This window comes from Harpegnathos saltator, unplaced genomic scaffold, assembly GCF_003227715.2.
Source record: "Harpegnathos saltator strain DR-91 unplaced genomic scaffold, Hsal_v8.6 scaffold515, whole genome shotgun sequence".
NCBI lineage: Eukaryota > Metazoa > Arthropoda > Insecta > Hymenoptera > Formicidae > Harpegnathos > Harpegnathos saltator.
Genome location: NW_020230333.1, coordinates 37,501 through 55,000, shown reverse-complemented (window position 1 = coordinate 55,000; position 17,500 = coordinate 37,501). Strand labels below are relative to the sequence as shown.

Sequence of the window (17,500 nt, the reverse complement as noted above, 5' to 3'; positions counted from 1 at the left end):
CCCAACGTGAGCGAATTCCGTCGTCTCTTTCATCGTCGGGATTGTCTAATCTACATTGTCACACACGCTCGAGTGATTTCATGGTGCGCGCGAGTCGTGCGACACGCTCGAATACCATCTGCGGGAATAGTGAGTGCGCTCAGTCGTTTTATCGAATACACGCCAGACTTGTTGTCGCGCTGCATACGCTGAAGAAGTACGAGCGATAAAATGAACGTATAACGAGGCCGTAACAAAATGATTTGACGAGATACGAATAATCGTAAACAGGATATGACGCGAAAATCCGATAGCTCGAATTTCGAATGCGATAACACCTACAGCGGTGTCTCCGTCGCGTTGCGCCTCGAACGATTGTTCTCGTAGCGTTAGGTAGCGTTTGCATAATGACACAAGTCAAGACAATGACAAGTCAAAGGAGATAATGGCCCTGTGTATCTTTCGCTTTAGCCGGACTGCGCTTCGCTCTAACCAAGTATTGTTTTTACATTGTATCGCTCGATCGAAACAGCTCGTTGCGATTGATCTTGTGGCAGCACATCGTCTATCTGTATATTCGATCGCCTCTCAGTCAATTAAAAGTAAAATCGAGTCATTTCGTTGGATTTCCTGTTGTTGCTTTACCATTTTTTATTTAGAGTCATTCATGACGAGCACGAATACGAGTGAACAACACGTCAAACGTGTGTTGCTGTCGGTACTTCGTAAATTGCTTATTCTCGAAGGATTGATCTCCGATCCGATCGAGCCTTTTCTAATTCGATCCAGCAACCGCTGTAAATCTATAACTCACTAAGTTGCAGAACGATTTTCACACACTTTTCTGTGATAAGGTTCTGCGATAAATTCTAATAAAATTAGAAGCACACATTGAATGGTTACGAGATTGCGAGCCGCTGCTACCGAGTTTACGCGCACGACAATCGCGCGGTTATGACAATGTGAATATGTATATATATATATATATATAAATAAATAAATATATATATACATACACACGTGTGTGTGTGTGTGTGTGTGTGTGTGTGTGTGTGTGTGTATGAGACGATGTTACGACTTGAACGGAAGAATATAATCATCTTAATTGTATTATATCTATCAGATAAGAATAATAATTATACGCCAATATTATATACACGGTGAACTGTCACATTGGCTTCTGTTGACACGTGCGCGCGCAGCAACGGCCATTTCTCCCGGATCCATCCGGGATCGTTCGTAATCCTCTCGTTTCCGTTGCCGCGCATTTTCGCGATCGTATCTCTTCATCTTGCAAAACTGCCGTAATTCAGGATTAAGCGCGATGCTCTCAACGGCTCGTATTTCAAGATTCCCTTCGGCGACCCGATGTCGGGTCTTCTTCGTCTTCTTTTAGATCTTTAATTTCCACGGCGGCGCGAGTCGTAATTTTGATATTCCGGCCGCGTCCCGCCGATCGGTGTGATTTTCCGTCGTTAAACCGAATAAAAAATGCGCCGCGTCGAGCCGGAGGATCCTCTTTAAAATTGTCGCACGGAGATTCCGATTTTCGTAGTTCCGCGGAAGAAAAACAGAGAACGAAAGAGACACTCGCGCGGGGCACAAAGGACGCACAAAGCAGCGGCGGAGGAGCAGCGGCTGCTGTCTGCTGTCTGCGGAGGTCTCGACTTGTCCGATGATTTCAACGGGACGCCATAAGCGATCGACAGGAAAAATGCTTACGGCGCAATGTCTCCCCAATGTATCGCTATTCGATATACGCTCTGTATCCAGGGTTGCGCCGATAATCGGTCAATATGTAAGCGAATCGGCAGACACGGCGAGCCTCTCGAAGGCGCACCAAGAGGCGCAACTTATTATTCCACAGGTAAATGTATCTCTCCGATCGAGGCTCCGTATCTAAATTGCGCTCATACGGGAAGGTATTTTCGTCCTCTTACCTCCTACGGAGAATATGTAAAGCAGCCGCGAATGCGATAAATAAATGTAAGCCTCTCTCTCTCTCTCACTCACTCTCTCTCTCTCTCTCTCTCTCTCTCTCTCTCTCTCTCTCTCACTCTCACTCTCACTCTCTCTCTCTCTCTCTCTCTCACTCTCTCTCACTCTCTCTCTCTCTCTCTCTCTCTCTGTAAACTCTCGTTCCTCATCTCCACCCCCTCACATCCACTTTCGATCGATATGAAGAAACGCGAACGCAAGTGCGTGGGTGCGACGATAAAGGGAGGAGAGAAAAAAGCGATCAGATTCCAAATGAATTATCTGAAAACTTATGTCTACAGCTTTACGAAACGTTAGCGAATGAAGCAAGTCGCACGCAGTCGCTCGCGGTGTGGTGCATCTATAAAATTTCCCGATTAACTCGAATCGGTGCCGCCGCAAGCGGCAAACACGTGACAGTGACAAACGATGTGTCACGGCGAATCGGCGACGGAATAACGTAGCGGGCGAGCGAAGCGGTGATTAAAAGTGAGTACTTCCGCGCCGATGAGTCGCCCCGCGGTTTGCCTGGCCGATGTTTGCTTCTGCTGCGCGAGAATTAGAGCATCTCGACGAAAACACGCCGCAGGTTCGCACGCAGGCTGGCACGAGCTTAAGCCGCGATCAAGCTCCGCGCAGGACTTTTGACAACGCGTCCACCCTGGACGCGTCATGTCCTCACTGGACGCGGTCGACACGCTGACAAAGCTTAGGCGAGCAAGGCGAGGTAAGAGAAATAAATAAATTGATGAAAAGCTACGTCGACGACTATTTCACTCTTAGTAGGTCTCTCGCATTCTCGGATGTTCGGGGTCGTATTACGACTTTGCGCCGGACAATATTCGCCAAGCATGATGGCGAAATCGATGACAATCGTCGTAGATATTGACCATCCACTCCACTCCACACGCAGTGTGGAAACGCTCTTTGTCTATTACAGGCGAATTAATTCGCGGTTCCTGTTCTCGCGGACGAGCCAAGTGAAGAGTGTTGTCAAGAGTGAGTGCACGCGAGTACGCAACTGTGGAGAGAGAGAGAGAGAGAGAGAGAGAGAGAGAGAGAGAGAGAGAGAGAGAGAGAGAGCCAAGCGTGCAATACACATATAATATATTAGTACTATTATGTACTGCTGTTGTTGTTAATTTGACCTCATTTATGGTTAAATGTTGAATTGGTTACTCAAACTAACTAGAAACATACTAGTACATACATAATACATCTCGTGACGTCGATAAGTACGAAGATAGGTCTTGATCGACGAGTTACTATAATATTTAATAATAATAGGCGATGAGAGTAAGAGAGAGCGCGCGCGCGGAAGCTTGCGGTGCACACGCGACAACAGACTGACTGATTCGCGACTGACGAGAGAAAGAGAAAGAGAAAGATCTTGATAATCCCCGCGCGCATAAGCGCGAGCTTGCTTGCCGGGTGCGTTTACATCCTGCGTTGTGCGCTGTGCCTTACCGCATTGAACAAACTCGGCGGCCCCAAGCAGTCTACGACCGCGGACACGGCAGTGTCCATGAGAATTCTCGAGACGCGCGTCCCACGCACTCGCAGGAAAAAGCGAGACGCGGGGATTGTGTGCTGAAAAAGAGAGTCGAGATAGGAGAATGGATGGCAGGTTGTGTGTCTCTGTCCGTGCGGCGCGGCGCGGCGCGGCGCGGCGGGCCGAGCCGATCAGTTTCTGCTTGGCTGCGAATGTGAGCGCACGCGCGCGCGCACGCACGCACGCATGTACGCGTGTACGCACATAAGCGTCACCGTGAATGAAAGAGAGGAAAACGACACGTCGCGCCTCACCGAGGGTGCCTTCGATAATTCAGGCAGCGGGCCAAAGCGGGCCGCGCGGCGCGGCGCGGCGGCCGGGGGGATGCATATTTCATTTTTGAGAGTGCTCTCTGGACACGTCGGCGAACTGACGTCACGTCCGATCCGCAACGCGCCTCGGTTGCGCTTCGGCAAACTGCCAGTGTGCGACGAGTGGCTTGTTCGCTGTGAAAAATTGAAGGAGAGGAATATCGCGTCGATCTTCCACCGCGTATACATTATCGATGCGTTCTCTGTGCGTGTGTTGCTTGTGCGCGAAAGTATATCGGAAACTATAATACTTCTTCTCTCTCCGATCCGAGAGAAAGCAGAGAATTATTCGTCTCAATGATGCTTTGAAAATGTTTCATGTTTCCTCCTGCTCATTGGTTTTTCTCTTCCTTCTTCTAGTCTAGATTTTCGCGCGTAGACGCACCCCGCGACGTGTGACGGTGTGATCAAAATTTAGGCATAGTAAAGCGCATCGTCGCGCGTAACATCTGTTCTCTCGGTTTCTCGCGCAGTCAGCGTTGTGCTTTCGTTATAAATTCTTCGATTATACTCTTGGCTCTCTCTCTCTCTCTCTCTCTCTCTCTCTCTCTCTCTCTCTCTCTCTCTCTCTCTCTCTCTCTCTCTCTCTCTCTCTCTCTCTTTCTCTCTCTGACTTTTATACTCTCTGACTTTTATACTCGCCCCAGCGAGTAGAATATCATGTCGGGGGGATATATGATGACTAAGCTCCCGACAGCTCCCGAGAAGGAATCGCGCGTTACGGACAAATGTAAGAATAATTGACAGACCACAAATAGATCGGCCTGGCTCATCGGGATGAGACATTTAAAGTCTGAACCCGGATCAATAATACGCTCTCGTTACTCAGAAGAATAGATCAATTTCTATTGTTACGTTATGTTACCATTCCGAAGAGGACATTTCTCGACTCGAGACAGATAGAGCGTGAAAGGCCAGGTAACCTCGGTGCGAATCGTACGATCGAACAGAACTTGGCAAAAGTGCAACAACAGTTAAAATGTGAATGAAGAAGCGTGTGGTGAAACGTCGTACGCGCGTCGTGCGCGTCGGTGAAACTCAGATGAAAACTCAGATCGTACCGTATGTTTTTTGAGAATTAGCGAATCGAATCAAGGATCGGCAGACTTGAATGAAGAAAAGAGAGAAAGAACAATCAATAATCGTTGCGCGCGCACTCGAAATAGTGTGCGACTGTTTTCGCCCAACGAGAGCCACTCGTGCTGTACGGATACACGGAAGATGCTGGAGCTCGTGGGGCGCAAAGCCAGCGGCATCTCCTGGCCTGGCTGCCGCGCTGAAAATCTCGATACTTTCGGCAAGCGTCTCCGAGATGTGTCCCGAAGACGCGCGGACAAGCACGCGGATTGCACGTGCGAGAAACAATGGAAACGAGACAGCAAGGGTTTGCTTTGCTCTCTGGGCCAGCTGGGCTGCAACGACTCTTACAGCCCGGACACGCTGGGAACGTGGAAGTTTCATAAGGTGTCTCGCGCGAGGTAAAGTCGCGGTGGTCTCTGCTCTGCTCTTCGTGGTCACCTCATCACTTTATCTTTTGGTTATCCTGTTGTCATTTCTTATAATTACCACTGCCGTTACCAATTGTCCTAGGCAATTCTATCGTCATCGTTCTGAGACAGAGAGAGAGAGAGAGAGAGAGAGAGAGAGAGAGAGAGAGACAGAGAGACGAAGAAATGATTGAAATCTCGGTCAGATTCTAGCTACTTTCGATGATTGTTCTAACAGAAGAATAATAGGAATATATATATATATATAAAAAGTTGTGTCACACATATCTCTCTCTCTCTCTCTCTCTCTCTCCCTCCCTCCCTCTCTCCCTCCCTCCCTTTCTCTCTCCCTCTCTCTCTCCCCCCCTCTCTATCTCTCTCATTCACTCACTACCAGCCATTACAGTTGCATTTATTATATTACGAAAATGACTTCCCTAATTTGTAAAATTGCAATATAATTGTAACAAAAAGATTAAATTTAGCTCTTAGTCGATCTCTTTTTTCGTACAAAATGTCAACAAAATATACGAACAGTGGATTGAAATCTCTGATGCATTTATTCACCGTAATTAAATAAAAGTCTTCAATGAATTTTCAACAAGTAATGAACGTCGAATGAAAATCGATCACATTTTCTACGCGTGATCTTTCGCGCGCGGATGCTATTTGTCTGACGATGCAAAAGTGCAATAGAGAAAGTGCAACAGTGAAAGGTAAGCTACGTGGGCGAGTAAGTTGCAGGTATGACATGATAGAGGTGCCGGACAGGTCAGGGCCGGGGTTGCCGATGCGACCCCTTGTTACACGGAAAATTCTCGTTGTCGACCTGTCCTTCGCATTCTCTCCGTCTGTATTGACAACTCATTTAGACCTCATAAAAGTCATAGGAGGCGAACGTCATGTTCATTCTGAACGAGTTACGCGTACATGCGATTATCGTACAGATATCAATTAGAAGCATTGAGCGTGAGTAACAGAAATTAAAATTAATATAAAGTGCTAGGGTGACGACAACTGGAGGTAGTAGGATCCTGCTGCTGCTCGAACGATTCTTCGATGCGCACAGCAGTATCCGTCACCGTCATATATCTCAGGCATTCCTATCCGAAGAAAATTTAACATAGGACTTTACGGGGTCTTACCTGTCTGCATAGAGAGGAGTGGACGGACAGTGCGAAACCAGCCTTTTTATTGGAGGAACCAAACTAAGCGAAGAGCCGCATCGGCTTCTGGTTTTATTCAATTATTTAGCAACTCTGCGAGTCGATCGTATCGATTATCGACACATCGCGCAAGTGGTTATTTATACTTGTGCAACTCGTTAGCTAGCCGGTCGCACGCGTCCTTTTCTCGCGTAAATTATAATATTATACCGCGCATGTCCTTTCTATAAATGTCGTCGCCACCGTCGCCGCCGCCGTCGCTGCCGCCTTCTTCGCGAGATTGTAAACAAACAAGTTCCCCCGTTACACACATGTTGCAATTCGCAGCTTGTAATTGCAAACTACGTCGCGCTTTTATCTCATGCTGCGCAGTTTGTGTTTGCATTGAGCGGCGCTGTTCACGATTATTCTTGCGAATTCAGGCGGAATTCGGCGAAAACGGACCAGCGCGAATGAATAAACATTGAAGATTAATAATAAACATAAAAGGATGAACATTGAAGACTCTCTTTCCTTCTCGATCCCTTTTTTTTGTGCTTTCTCTTTTTTAACATTACGATTTCCTTGATTTCCTCGCGAAATCCTGTCGCGCTACAATGGGGCGGGCGGGGGGGGATATAGGAAGAAGGAGGGGGGGGGCGGGGGTTACGCAACAATAACGTTAATTCCGTTGAAGCGTGGCGAGCTCTGACCTCTTTATACGTAACGTACAATGATACCCTCCCGCGGGCTGCCTCCCGTATTCCTATATTTTTATCCGCGTAATTGCGATCCGCGATGATGATTTACGGACGCGCACCGTGTCGGATTACGGCGCACTCGTAACTCGCGGATAGGTGTAACATTACACGAAGAACCAGATGAACTTTCGCGCGGTGCGTGCATAAATCGGATATCGGCAGCGGCAGGATGGAGTTGACTCGTTGACTTTTTATGGGAAGTCCGCGACTAGTATCGAAATCCGGGCATAAACGAGATAACGCGTAAACCCATGACGGCGACATTCAAGTCCGATCCGCGCTGCGCGCAAATCATATATGAATTCGTGTCTGCTGATTTTGTAGCGCACCACCAGACTTTGCCCATCCAGCAATGAGCGGTGACGGCAAAGCAAATCACGTGGAAGATCTCTCTGTAGAAATCGAAATACGAACATCTTTATTTTTGTTTCCTTTTTTTCGTGACGTCGCACGAACACGTCAACAACAAGGCGTGACAAACGTGTGATCTTAATTTTTTCTTTTGCGCAGTCTCGACACACTTGTAGTGAGAAGAAAGAAAAAGAGAAGCTTTACTGATTCTCGTCAATTAGAAATTTTTAACTTGACACGGCGACACAATTTTTCGAGGCAAATCGACTCCTGCGCTCCTGCGCAGGGAATATGAATTCGTCGCCTGCTGATCGACCGGTGGCGTCCCGGTGGTTCTCAGTGCGAGCGCTTCGTCCCTGACCGACGGCATTCCTCAGCCGGACGTCGCTCGTAATATACATTTGCATTAATAGCTGCAATGCAAACACACTCCACGTCGTAACGCTCCGTGGTGTCTCGATCACCTCGAAAGTAAAACTATATCGCGAGTCTCATCACGAGGGAAACTTCCGACCCCCGGAGATTATTTCGCTGTTTGTCACAAAGTACACAAATACAAAGTACACAAGTGATGTGCGGAATCATTGTACTATTACCTGGCGACATCCGGTGTCCGAAAACGGACGGCCAAATAAGCGAGTAAGAATATGCTTGAGTGCTCGTATGTTACTTGAGTATGTAACAAAACGCATATTATTATATCGGTACCGCGTATACGTGTCAATGATTTGAAAACATTTAATGTTAGGTCAGTCAGAAGAAGGTTCGACTGTCAGTCGTTTCGGTTTCGAATCCATTTTAAATGGATTTTAAATGGTATCTAGGCGACTGCTTCGGGTGGAGTGAAAAACTCTACTCGAAGAACACGGCGAGAGCCGAGTTATTCAAAGTCGAAAGTGATTTTTCGCTCGTGTAGAATAGATTCTTTTACTCAAAGAGTTGAACTCGTCTGCACTTCACCGTCTCTGAAACAAAATGATTTTTGACGATTTGATGACAAATTTGATGACATTCGCGCTTGTGATCGCCGAGTGTTGTGGTATTTTCGACTGATCGCCTCGAGTGAAAATTGTCACTCTTTTGAATGAGATTTCACTTCAAGGAGAATTTGGACATTGTATGTTGTGTATAGATGAGATTCGCTACTGAAAAATGTCGAACCACACTCAGCGATTGACAGCTAATTAATATTCGTAAAACTTTCATGACTCTGGGAGCTGAAGAGTTACGCGGACATTTCATCTCATCTTCTCACGAAGGTATAACATATGTGAATATGTAAATATTTTCTCGCATAGAAGCATACGTCGAACAAGGGTTGCTTAGCGCGACGGACCAATATTTAGAAGATGTAGGTTGCGCACGCAGGCACGGGCGCATATTCCGAATGCCCGAATGCCCGAATGCCGGTTCACAGCGTTCAGCTTGAAAGCTGCACCGTTAAAGGCTGGGACTCTCGAGGTCTTGAATCCAGGCTCTTCGTGAGAATCAGGAGGCGCGAGTTATACTTTCCGGAAAGCTCGCCGTACAGAGGTCCGGATTACCATAGCGGCCACCGGCCGCATTACCTGTACACGCGGGACAGCAGCATTTAAAATGTTGCAGCGATAAATCTCGCGCGAGTGGTGGGATGCTGCTCAATCGCGTCGAGTTTACGCGTCCACGTCGACATTTTTCTTCGCGACATGTTAATGAGCTCTTTCGGATTAGCTTTTCTCTCTCTCTCTCTCTCTCTCTCTCTCTCTCTCTCTCTCTCTCTCTCTCTCTCTCTCTCTCTCTCTCTCAGTTTCGAACTTGACTCGATGATGAGAGCTTAGAGAGTTTAGCGGAAACGACCGCCAGTGACGAATAACGAGAGCTTTGATTAAACAACCGTTCAACGTTCGCGTCAACGGACGTCACGAAAAAAAAACCGGTTTGCAGAGAAGACCCTAATCATCCGTCCTTTCCGAACGACGATCGCTCTCGTCGCCGGAGACAATAACGTTCCGAGGCTGACCGTTGGGTCGAGGCGCGCCTCGGTGACATCATCACGACAATTGTCTCGTTCTTATTCACCAATTCAAGAGGCGCGGGCACAGTTTGACGACAATCATTGATTCGCCGGCTGGTCGCGGCGCCGCCGTTGTGACTTCACCTGTTTGCGCGATTCGACAACGACGGGGTCTCAGCCGCGCGAGAGATGATTCGTCTCGCGACTTCCCGCGTCGCGGGATGCATTATCGCTTCTCATCTCATTTGCGACTTCTTCGTTTGCAATTTCTTGCGACAGTTCCATCGTTGGTGGAGATGACATTTGTCGAGATCGCATTTGTCGCGGCCGCGAGAGAGATGGACACAAACGCACGTGCTCGGCGAATCGAAACACGAATTCAGTCGTTCAGGGTGAGAGAGACGAAGAATCGTTCAGAAACCGAATGCGGCGCCGCGGCATCGACGGTCGTCTCGACGCGAATCACTTCGCAGTTGTTGCGATTTTCGGATCGCCGCAGAAATTATTACGCGCGACTTTTCGCTCTCTTCGCCACAGTGCGCGACAGTCAGTTTTATATTATATAATCTGTATTATATAATATGCCGTCCCGATTATACATGGGCTTCTTTCCATTCGAGATATCGATGACTCAGATTCTATCTTGAAACCCTGTTCTCTCGATTATCTAAATGACTTTTAACTTATGTTTTTTCAACTTTCTTTTTAGGAGGTTATTTAGGCGAAGTCGCTACATCGGAGCGGAAGAAATCACGAAAATACGAGTTCGAATCGAGCTTTTTCGCGAGCGAGCGGTGTTGGAGAGAGAGAGAGAGAGAGAAAAGTCTCTCTCTCTCTCTCTCTCTCTCTCTCTCTCTCACGAGAGACAATCGAGATCAGTGAAAAATTTCGTCTCTAATGAGAGTAATTGACGTCGAACGCGTGCTTTCGCGACTTGTTTCGTCTGCTTCAGTCTGCCGTTCGCGACACACACACAACACTCCACTGTATTCACACGCGTGTTGTACCAAATTGCACAAGTGCCGTTAGACCCTCTAACATGCTCAATCGACTCTTTTTCTTAGTGACTTGAGCGTACTTACGTCGCGTTTGGGTCCATTAACCGCACTCACAACTCTTTTACTCCTGAACAATTATTATATGTGTGGATTTTGGTGATTTTTTCCTTGTGGCCGTATTTGACGGTGCGTTTTGTCAGTGTCGTGTTTTCTCATGACACTCCAGTGCACGCACGTTTGCACTATTAGCCGCGTTAGCTGCATATTAGCGTCAGCGTTGGTGTATCAGTTGGTGATGTCATGCAATGGGACTGTTGCTCGTACCTGTAACTGTTGTAATTTGAAACATGAACAATAATTGCCTGACAGTCACACAGTAGCGGTAACGTCAGGACGTCGGACTTTTTCCGTATAGCTAGATATTCAACGATACGATTGTCCTCCACTGCAAGTGCCAATGCACGTAGCTTCCATTAACGGGGTGTTTCAAACACCAAAGACTTTCCCATCTCTCTGAATGGCCAGTGCGACTGCACTGCGGAGCTGTCGCAGCAATCTTCTTCGGAAATCCTTCTATTGGCTCTTGCGGAACACTCATTGAGAACACTCAGAAAGCAACTGCGATCGGAGTCTGTGCGATCGAGACTACTTTGGAGTTGATAGAAATTAAAATAATCTCTATCGATGTGTCCGTTGTGTCGAAGATTGTTAATTGGCGTCATGGGCGCCAATCTGTGCGGTTTGAAGAGAGGCCGGACCGATCCGACTCCGGAAGAATATCAATCGAAGCATTATCCGCTCTCTACTCGTCAATCGTTTCTCCGACATTGCTGACAACTTTTTAATTAAGCATTGGAAGCTTTCAACTTCCAGCTTTGAAGGTACATCAGCTGTAGAGGACCACCGGTCCATTTCGCAGGGTGATCTGCTTCTCGTGTTCACACTCGACCATATGCCGTATGGGATCAGATGACTGGAGGGAAGGAGGCGGCAACAACGCCTTCAGAATTTTCAGCGAGTTTATGAAATTATATCAAGAGTACCCAACATTCGCTCTTTTCATGTCGCATTTGAGAGAGCAATTTTTTTAAGGAGGGCCGAAGAGCATGCAATTTCATCTTGCGACATGTCAAACGATTCCGCTCCCCGATAATGCTGGACATACCTCACGATAGTACAAGTAGTATTCGATAAGGCTTTAATAATCAACAGCAACAGCAACAACTTAATTTTCACCGATGTGTGCGATTTCACGCTCGTGCGCGACGACGAGCAAATTTGCAAAATATAATATGATGACGACGCGACATGATTCGCAACGTATCGTCCGCGCTAAGCCAGTTGTGTTCTTTTCTCGGTTGTTCAGCCATGAGGGAATGAGCACTGGAACAGGAGATGGAGGTGGAGGCGGTGTCCAGAGTAGCGGCGGCGGTAGGAATACACCGCCGCATGGTTCACCCACCCCCATGGATAAGGCGACCTTAAAGGTTCATCTTCCCAACGGTGAGTTGAGTCTTGCTACGAAATGAGGCTGTGTCAAAGAGCCTATTTTGCACGCTTGCACGATGATGTATCGAATGAAGATATGAGAGAAGTCACACAGCGCGACCGCTTGTTTCTCATTCGTCATTTTAGAGAACGACGTAAGCCTCACCTCGGTATTAGTATCCGTATTATAATCCGTACTTTATTTTGCTTCTACCATTTATGATGTATCTTTCTTCACACCTTTTCTCTCTCTCTCTCTCTCTCTCTCTCTCTCTCTCTCTCTCTCTCTCTCTCTCTCTCTCTCTCTCCCTCCCTCCCTCCCTCCCTCCCTCCCTCCCTCCCTCCCTCCCTCCCTCCCTCCCTCCCTCCCTCCCTCCCCCTCCCTTCCTTTCCCTCTCGCGACTTGTTTGCTTTTTCGTAGATTCATAGATTTCGTAGATTTTCGTAGATTGTGTCGACGAGATGAAAACAAATTTAAGAAATTTTAAATTAAATAAAAAAAAATATACATATACGCATATATATGGTATATTTTTTCCGTGTTAGAAGAATGCGTATACAATTTTCGTATTTTATTCCGTTTAACTAGTCTTTGTTGTAAATATCGATTAGACGAAAAAATCTAATCTATAGAGACTTACGTTGAACATGACATACAAATGCAAATATCATCTGGAATCGCATCGGTTACCCGGTTCCGCGTGTCGTAATTCAGGTGGCTTCAACGTCGTCAAATTCATCGATGCGATCGATGTTGGAGGTATCATCTCTCTGGTCACCAGTCGACTAGCTGTCGGTGCCAGACACTACCAGAATCTGTACGCGATGAGGCTTCACCATCCCGGATCCGGGGAGAGTTATTGGTTGCATCAGGATACAACGATGTATCAGGTGTGGCTCAATTTGTTATGTAACCGTATCCGATGTATCCGACGCGTATTTCTCGACGCAATTTTCACGTGTGTGTGTGTGTGCGTGTGTGGATTTAGGTGCAGGAAAAATACGAACGGAAACATCCTCATAGTGAATGGAGATACGAACTCCGAGTGCGTTACCTGCCGCAAAACCTCAACGATCTTTACGAGAAGGACAAGGTCACGTTTCACTACTACTACGATCAGGTACGATAACGTATATATCAGTCGACGATCTCGTAGCCACGAACGAGGAGATACATCTGTGTGGTGAGCACGCTCGCGCGAGTCGCTCACGACGTGATAAATTATATAAATTTTCGCGCGTTCGCGTTTTCCTTTCGCAGGTACGAAACGACTACCTGTGTGCGAATCACGCCGCTCTGGATCAAGATGTCGCGGTTCAGCTGTGCTGCTTGGAGATTCGCAAGTTCTTCAAGGATATGCAGCAAATTGCACTTGACAAAAAGAGCAATTTGGAATACCTGGAGCGCGAGGTAGAATAATAGTTATAGGATTTGCTTGAACAACGACGCGAGCTGCGCATCTCTGCACCTCGCCCCGTACCTTTTGTCGCAATACGCGCGAGTGAGGCGAGACGGATGAAATATGAATATGTCGGAAGAGAGGATGCATCTTTCTTTTTTCTCTCTCTACAGATCGGCCTGCACAAATTTCTACCGCGCTCCGTGTTAAACGGCATGAAACCGAAAGCGCTCCGAAAATTGATACAGCAACATTTTAAGAAAGTTGCGGCGTTATCCGAGCCCGAATGTATGTTCAAATTCTTCGACCTGCTGCGCTCGCATTATCGATTCGATCAGGAAAGGTTCATATGCGCCTTAGGGGTAAGCGATAATGCATACAAATCTTGCGTGCGTATTCCTTCGGATACTTTGGATGATAAATGCGAGAAATGAGGGCATTAATATGCCCATTTTATATTTTACTCTCGACTCTCGTATTTATTACACGACGTCCCACTTGTAACTTTTATCCTGTAAACCTCCAGTCAAGTTGGTCAGTACCCGTGGAGCTAGTCATCGGACCGGACCTGGGCATATCTTACATAACTCATGGAGGTGGGCCAGTGGTACGTTCACCAATCGCACATGCGTGTGTCCTCTCCGTGCCGATTCTCTCGCGGCCGTACAGTTTCTCGAAACGGAAACGAAACTCTGTTACAGCCGACCAGAATGGCGGAATTCTCGCATATACAATCTATTCAGACGTTAGTCGCGGATTGCAAGGACCACGCGAAGGCGTGTATTAAATTGAAAGTCGCCGGGGCCGCGGAGATTCTCAGCATCACTTGTTCCAGTCTGGACCAGGCGGAGAGTCTCGCGGATTTGATTGACGGATATTGCAGACTGGTCACTGGCAATAACACTTCGCTGTGGAATAGGAAAGGTAAGACGAAATCGTCATCGTTATTGTTACGTCATCTCCCTTCGTAATAACCTTTTCAATGCTATGCTCTTCAACACACCAACCACAGTCGTACCGTCGTACCAGTCGCATTATTCATATTATTCATACAGTTGTACCGAGTATACTTCTCGTTGTTATTTGTTCTTTATTATATCTAGTATATATTTTGTTATATTATATCTAGTATATTTATTATTTGACAAACTTGATTGATTAAAATAAACCAAGTTTCTTGGCTCTTATTGAGCTCCAACTTCTTCACGCGATTCTGCATTTTGTGCTTGCAAGCTGGGTCGTGGAAGAATTATCCCTGTCCGTGCAAAGGTAATAGAAATGAGGAGTGTCATCGTTTTCTGACTTTAGATACTTTGCGTATATGATATGATTTTAAGCAATGCTCGTCTGAAATTGTGATTCTTTTCATTACAGACGCGAAAGCGCCAAAATACAGACAAGATGGTGCCAGCAGTCCCGAGAAGAACGCCGGTAAGACTGGGACCATCTTGTCGGAAGATTATGCAGAAATTGTCGACGAGGAAGGGGATTATTCGACGCCAGCCAGTGAGTACAGCTAAGCAGTAGTCTTGAGCGTTCGCTCACCTTACACAAACGTTCTTTCTTCATAATGTACCGTTGTTGCTGCTTCATTTACTTCATTTACTTCATTTATGTACATAATGAGAATAAGTTTAAGTCCATCATCGATTTTCCTTGCAGCTCGGGACTACGAGATAATACGAAATCAGGTGGAATTAGGTGAAATCATAGGGGAGGGTCAATTTGGTAACGTTCACAAGGGCTCGTACAAGGGGAGAGATGGCCAAACTATCGCCGTCGCCGTGAAGACCTGCAAGGTCGACGCCACGGCCGACAAGTTTCTCGAGGAAGCTTGTAAGCTAATTACAGATTATTTTTGTCAGTGTGCTAAGTATAAGTGTAAGTATAAGTATAAGTATAAGTGAAAACGGCGGAGGGACATTACCACGTTTGTGTGTGTGTGGGTGGGTGGGTGGGTGGGTGTGTGTGTGTGTGTGTGTTTGTGTGTGTGTGTGTGTGTGTGTGTATGTGTGTGTGTGTGTGTGTGTGTGTGTGTGTTTCCGATGGCTAGTTATTTGGAGTAATAATGCAATTTCAGACATCATGCAGCAGTTCGAGCATCCGCACATCATCCGATTAATCGGAGTCTGCTCCGAGGGGCCGCCAATTTGGCTCGTGATGGAACTGGCTCGACTCGGAGAAATGCGCGCTTATCTGCAGTCCAACAAACATCGTCTGGATCTCGCTACGCTTCTATTGTACACCTTCCAACTAAGCACCGCCCTGTCATACCTCGAGAGCAAGAAGTTTGTGCACAGGTACTCGCGACCGATGTGACATCGCTTGTAAATTCGTAGTCGAACGTCGCAGCCTAATATCCGCAATCTCATCGCAGAGATATCGCTGCGAGAAACGTGCTGGTCTCGTCGCATAGTTGCGTCAAGCTGGCGGATTTCGGCCTCAGTAGATGGGTAGAAGATCAGAGTTACTACACCGCCAGCAAATGCAAACTGCCAATCAAATGGATGGCACCGGAGAGTATAAACTTTCGAAGATTCACGACTTCGTCCGACGTTTGGATGTTCGGTTAGTTATCACTGAAATCGATTGACTTGACGAGCGTTGACTTTATTCTGTCGCGTTGACACGACCCATGATCCTCATTTCAGGCGTGTGTATGTGGGAGATTCTAATGTTGGGCGTAAAACCATTCCAAGGAGTGAAAAATAACGAAGTGATCCGCAAGCTGGAAAACGGGGAGAGACTCGCGCTCCCTAATCACTGCCCACCGAGATTATATTCCCTGATGTCTCAGTGCTGGAGTTACGAGCCCAGCAAGAGACCAACATTCAAGGAGATCAGGGAAACTTTACAGTGAGTCTTGATCAATTAATTCTTCGTGTGGGCTCCGATCGCCAAGATCGGATACCTCTCTCAAACTATCAAATACACATCGCATACTTTACCGTTACTATACATTACATATTGCATATTACAGTGAGATTTTGTTAGAGGAAAAGCACCAGCAGCAGGAGACAATGCGACGCGAGAACCGGAGAGTACAGGCCATGTCTTGGGGTACGTAGAGGAGTAAATTAATTTACGGTACGGTCAATGTATTTGACGTCGAAAGCTTTCGCGCGTAACCGTCTTGAACATGTAAGTCGTGAACTTGAACTCAAAAATTAATCGGGAGAGAGACAAACACACATACACACGTGCGCGCGCGTGTATTATATATATATATATATATTTCCCGCAGCTCTTCTAAATTAAATCACACACACACACACACACACACACACACTCAGGGAGGCGCGTGCTCGCGTGAGGCCTTATCTTTCTTCTATTGTCGTCCCTCGCTATCGCAATATCTCAATAGAAATGTTCAAATGATCATAACTCTGTGAAAAAAATCGTACAGACCTCGACGACCTCGCGTTGTTTTCGTCTCGCAAAGCCCTTTCGAACGAGCTTTCACTCAACCCCACATGCCATTTAAGATTTTTTGGCTCCCCCTTCCTCCCGTCCCCCGGGGGTATGGAGGTGGGTGTTTTTGTGGTTAAATAATAGACTTTGTGATCCCATTATATCCCTATAAATTTCAATTCTACATTTCAAACCATTCAAAAATTATTTAGGTGGCCCGGAACTTTTGGTAAGCACTATATATATATATATATATACACACACATATGCATATATATGTATATAGCTCTACTTTTTATCTACAATGATAAAAGTGTCCAAAGTACAACTACTAGGGTTTTAAGCAGTCGAACCCTAGTTATTTGTGCTCATGGTCAATTTCATCCAGAGCTTCTTCCAGAGCAACATGCTAATCGTTTGATCCTGATAATCCTCTTACAGTTTAAGCTCACGGTTAAACGATTACGGTAACCTGTTGTAACATAACGCGACGAGCTGATCAGCCGATACGATATGATGCCAATTGTACTTACAAGGTAAACCGATCTGTCACGCAGGTGCTGATGATGTGCCGCCGCCGAAACCCTCCCGGCAACCGCAGAACACGACGGAACAATCTCAGCTAACTGCCGCGGCGCCGTCCACGT

At 46.7% G+C, this 17,500-nt stretch overlaps 1 protein-coding gene across 7 annotated transcripts in view; it reads left to right on the top strand.

Moving 5' to 3' along the window:
- Fak (protein tyrosine kinase 2 Fak) overlaps positions 1-17,500 on the top strand; it is a 60,959-nt gene that overhangs the window by 36,039 nt on the left and 7,420 nt on the right. For 5 of the 7 annotated variants that reach the window (XM_025302840.1, XM_025302838.1, XM_025302837.1 and 2 more), the window contains 15 exons: positions 11,921-12,057; positions 12,758-12,933; positions 13,032-13,163; positions 13,304-13,453; positions 13,616-13,804; positions 13,969-14,049; positions 14,144-14,366; positions 14,676-14,711; positions 14,817-14,948; positions 15,105-15,278; positions 15,523-15,742; positions 15,820-16,010; positions 16,094-16,298; positions 16,423-16,502; positions 17,411-17,500. The exon at positions 17,411-17,500 is cut by the window's right edge and continues 2,153 nt beyond it. In XM_025302840.1, the coding sequence (XP_025158625.1) occupies positions 11,931-12,057; positions 12,758-12,933; positions 13,032-13,163; positions 13,304-13,453; positions 13,616-13,804; positions 13,969-14,049; positions 14,144-14,366; positions 14,676-14,711; positions 14,817-14,948; positions 15,105-15,278; positions 15,523-15,742; positions 15,820-16,010; positions 16,094-16,298; positions 16,423-16,502; positions 17,411-17,500 (2,206 nt within the window). In that variant the 5' untranslated portion in view covers positions 11,921-11,930. Of the gene's footprint in view, positions 1-4,449; positions 5,298-11,920; positions 12,058-12,757; positions 12,934-13,031; positions 13,164-13,303; positions 13,454-13,615; positions 13,805-13,968; positions 14,050-14,143; positions 14,367-14,675; positions 14,712-14,816; positions 14,949-15,104; positions 15,279-15,522; positions 15,743-15,819; positions 16,011-16,093; positions 16,299-16,422; positions 16,503-17,410 lie in introns of those variants that run through there. The other 2 variants (XM_025302834.1, XM_025302835.1) reach the window with 2 other exon arrangements.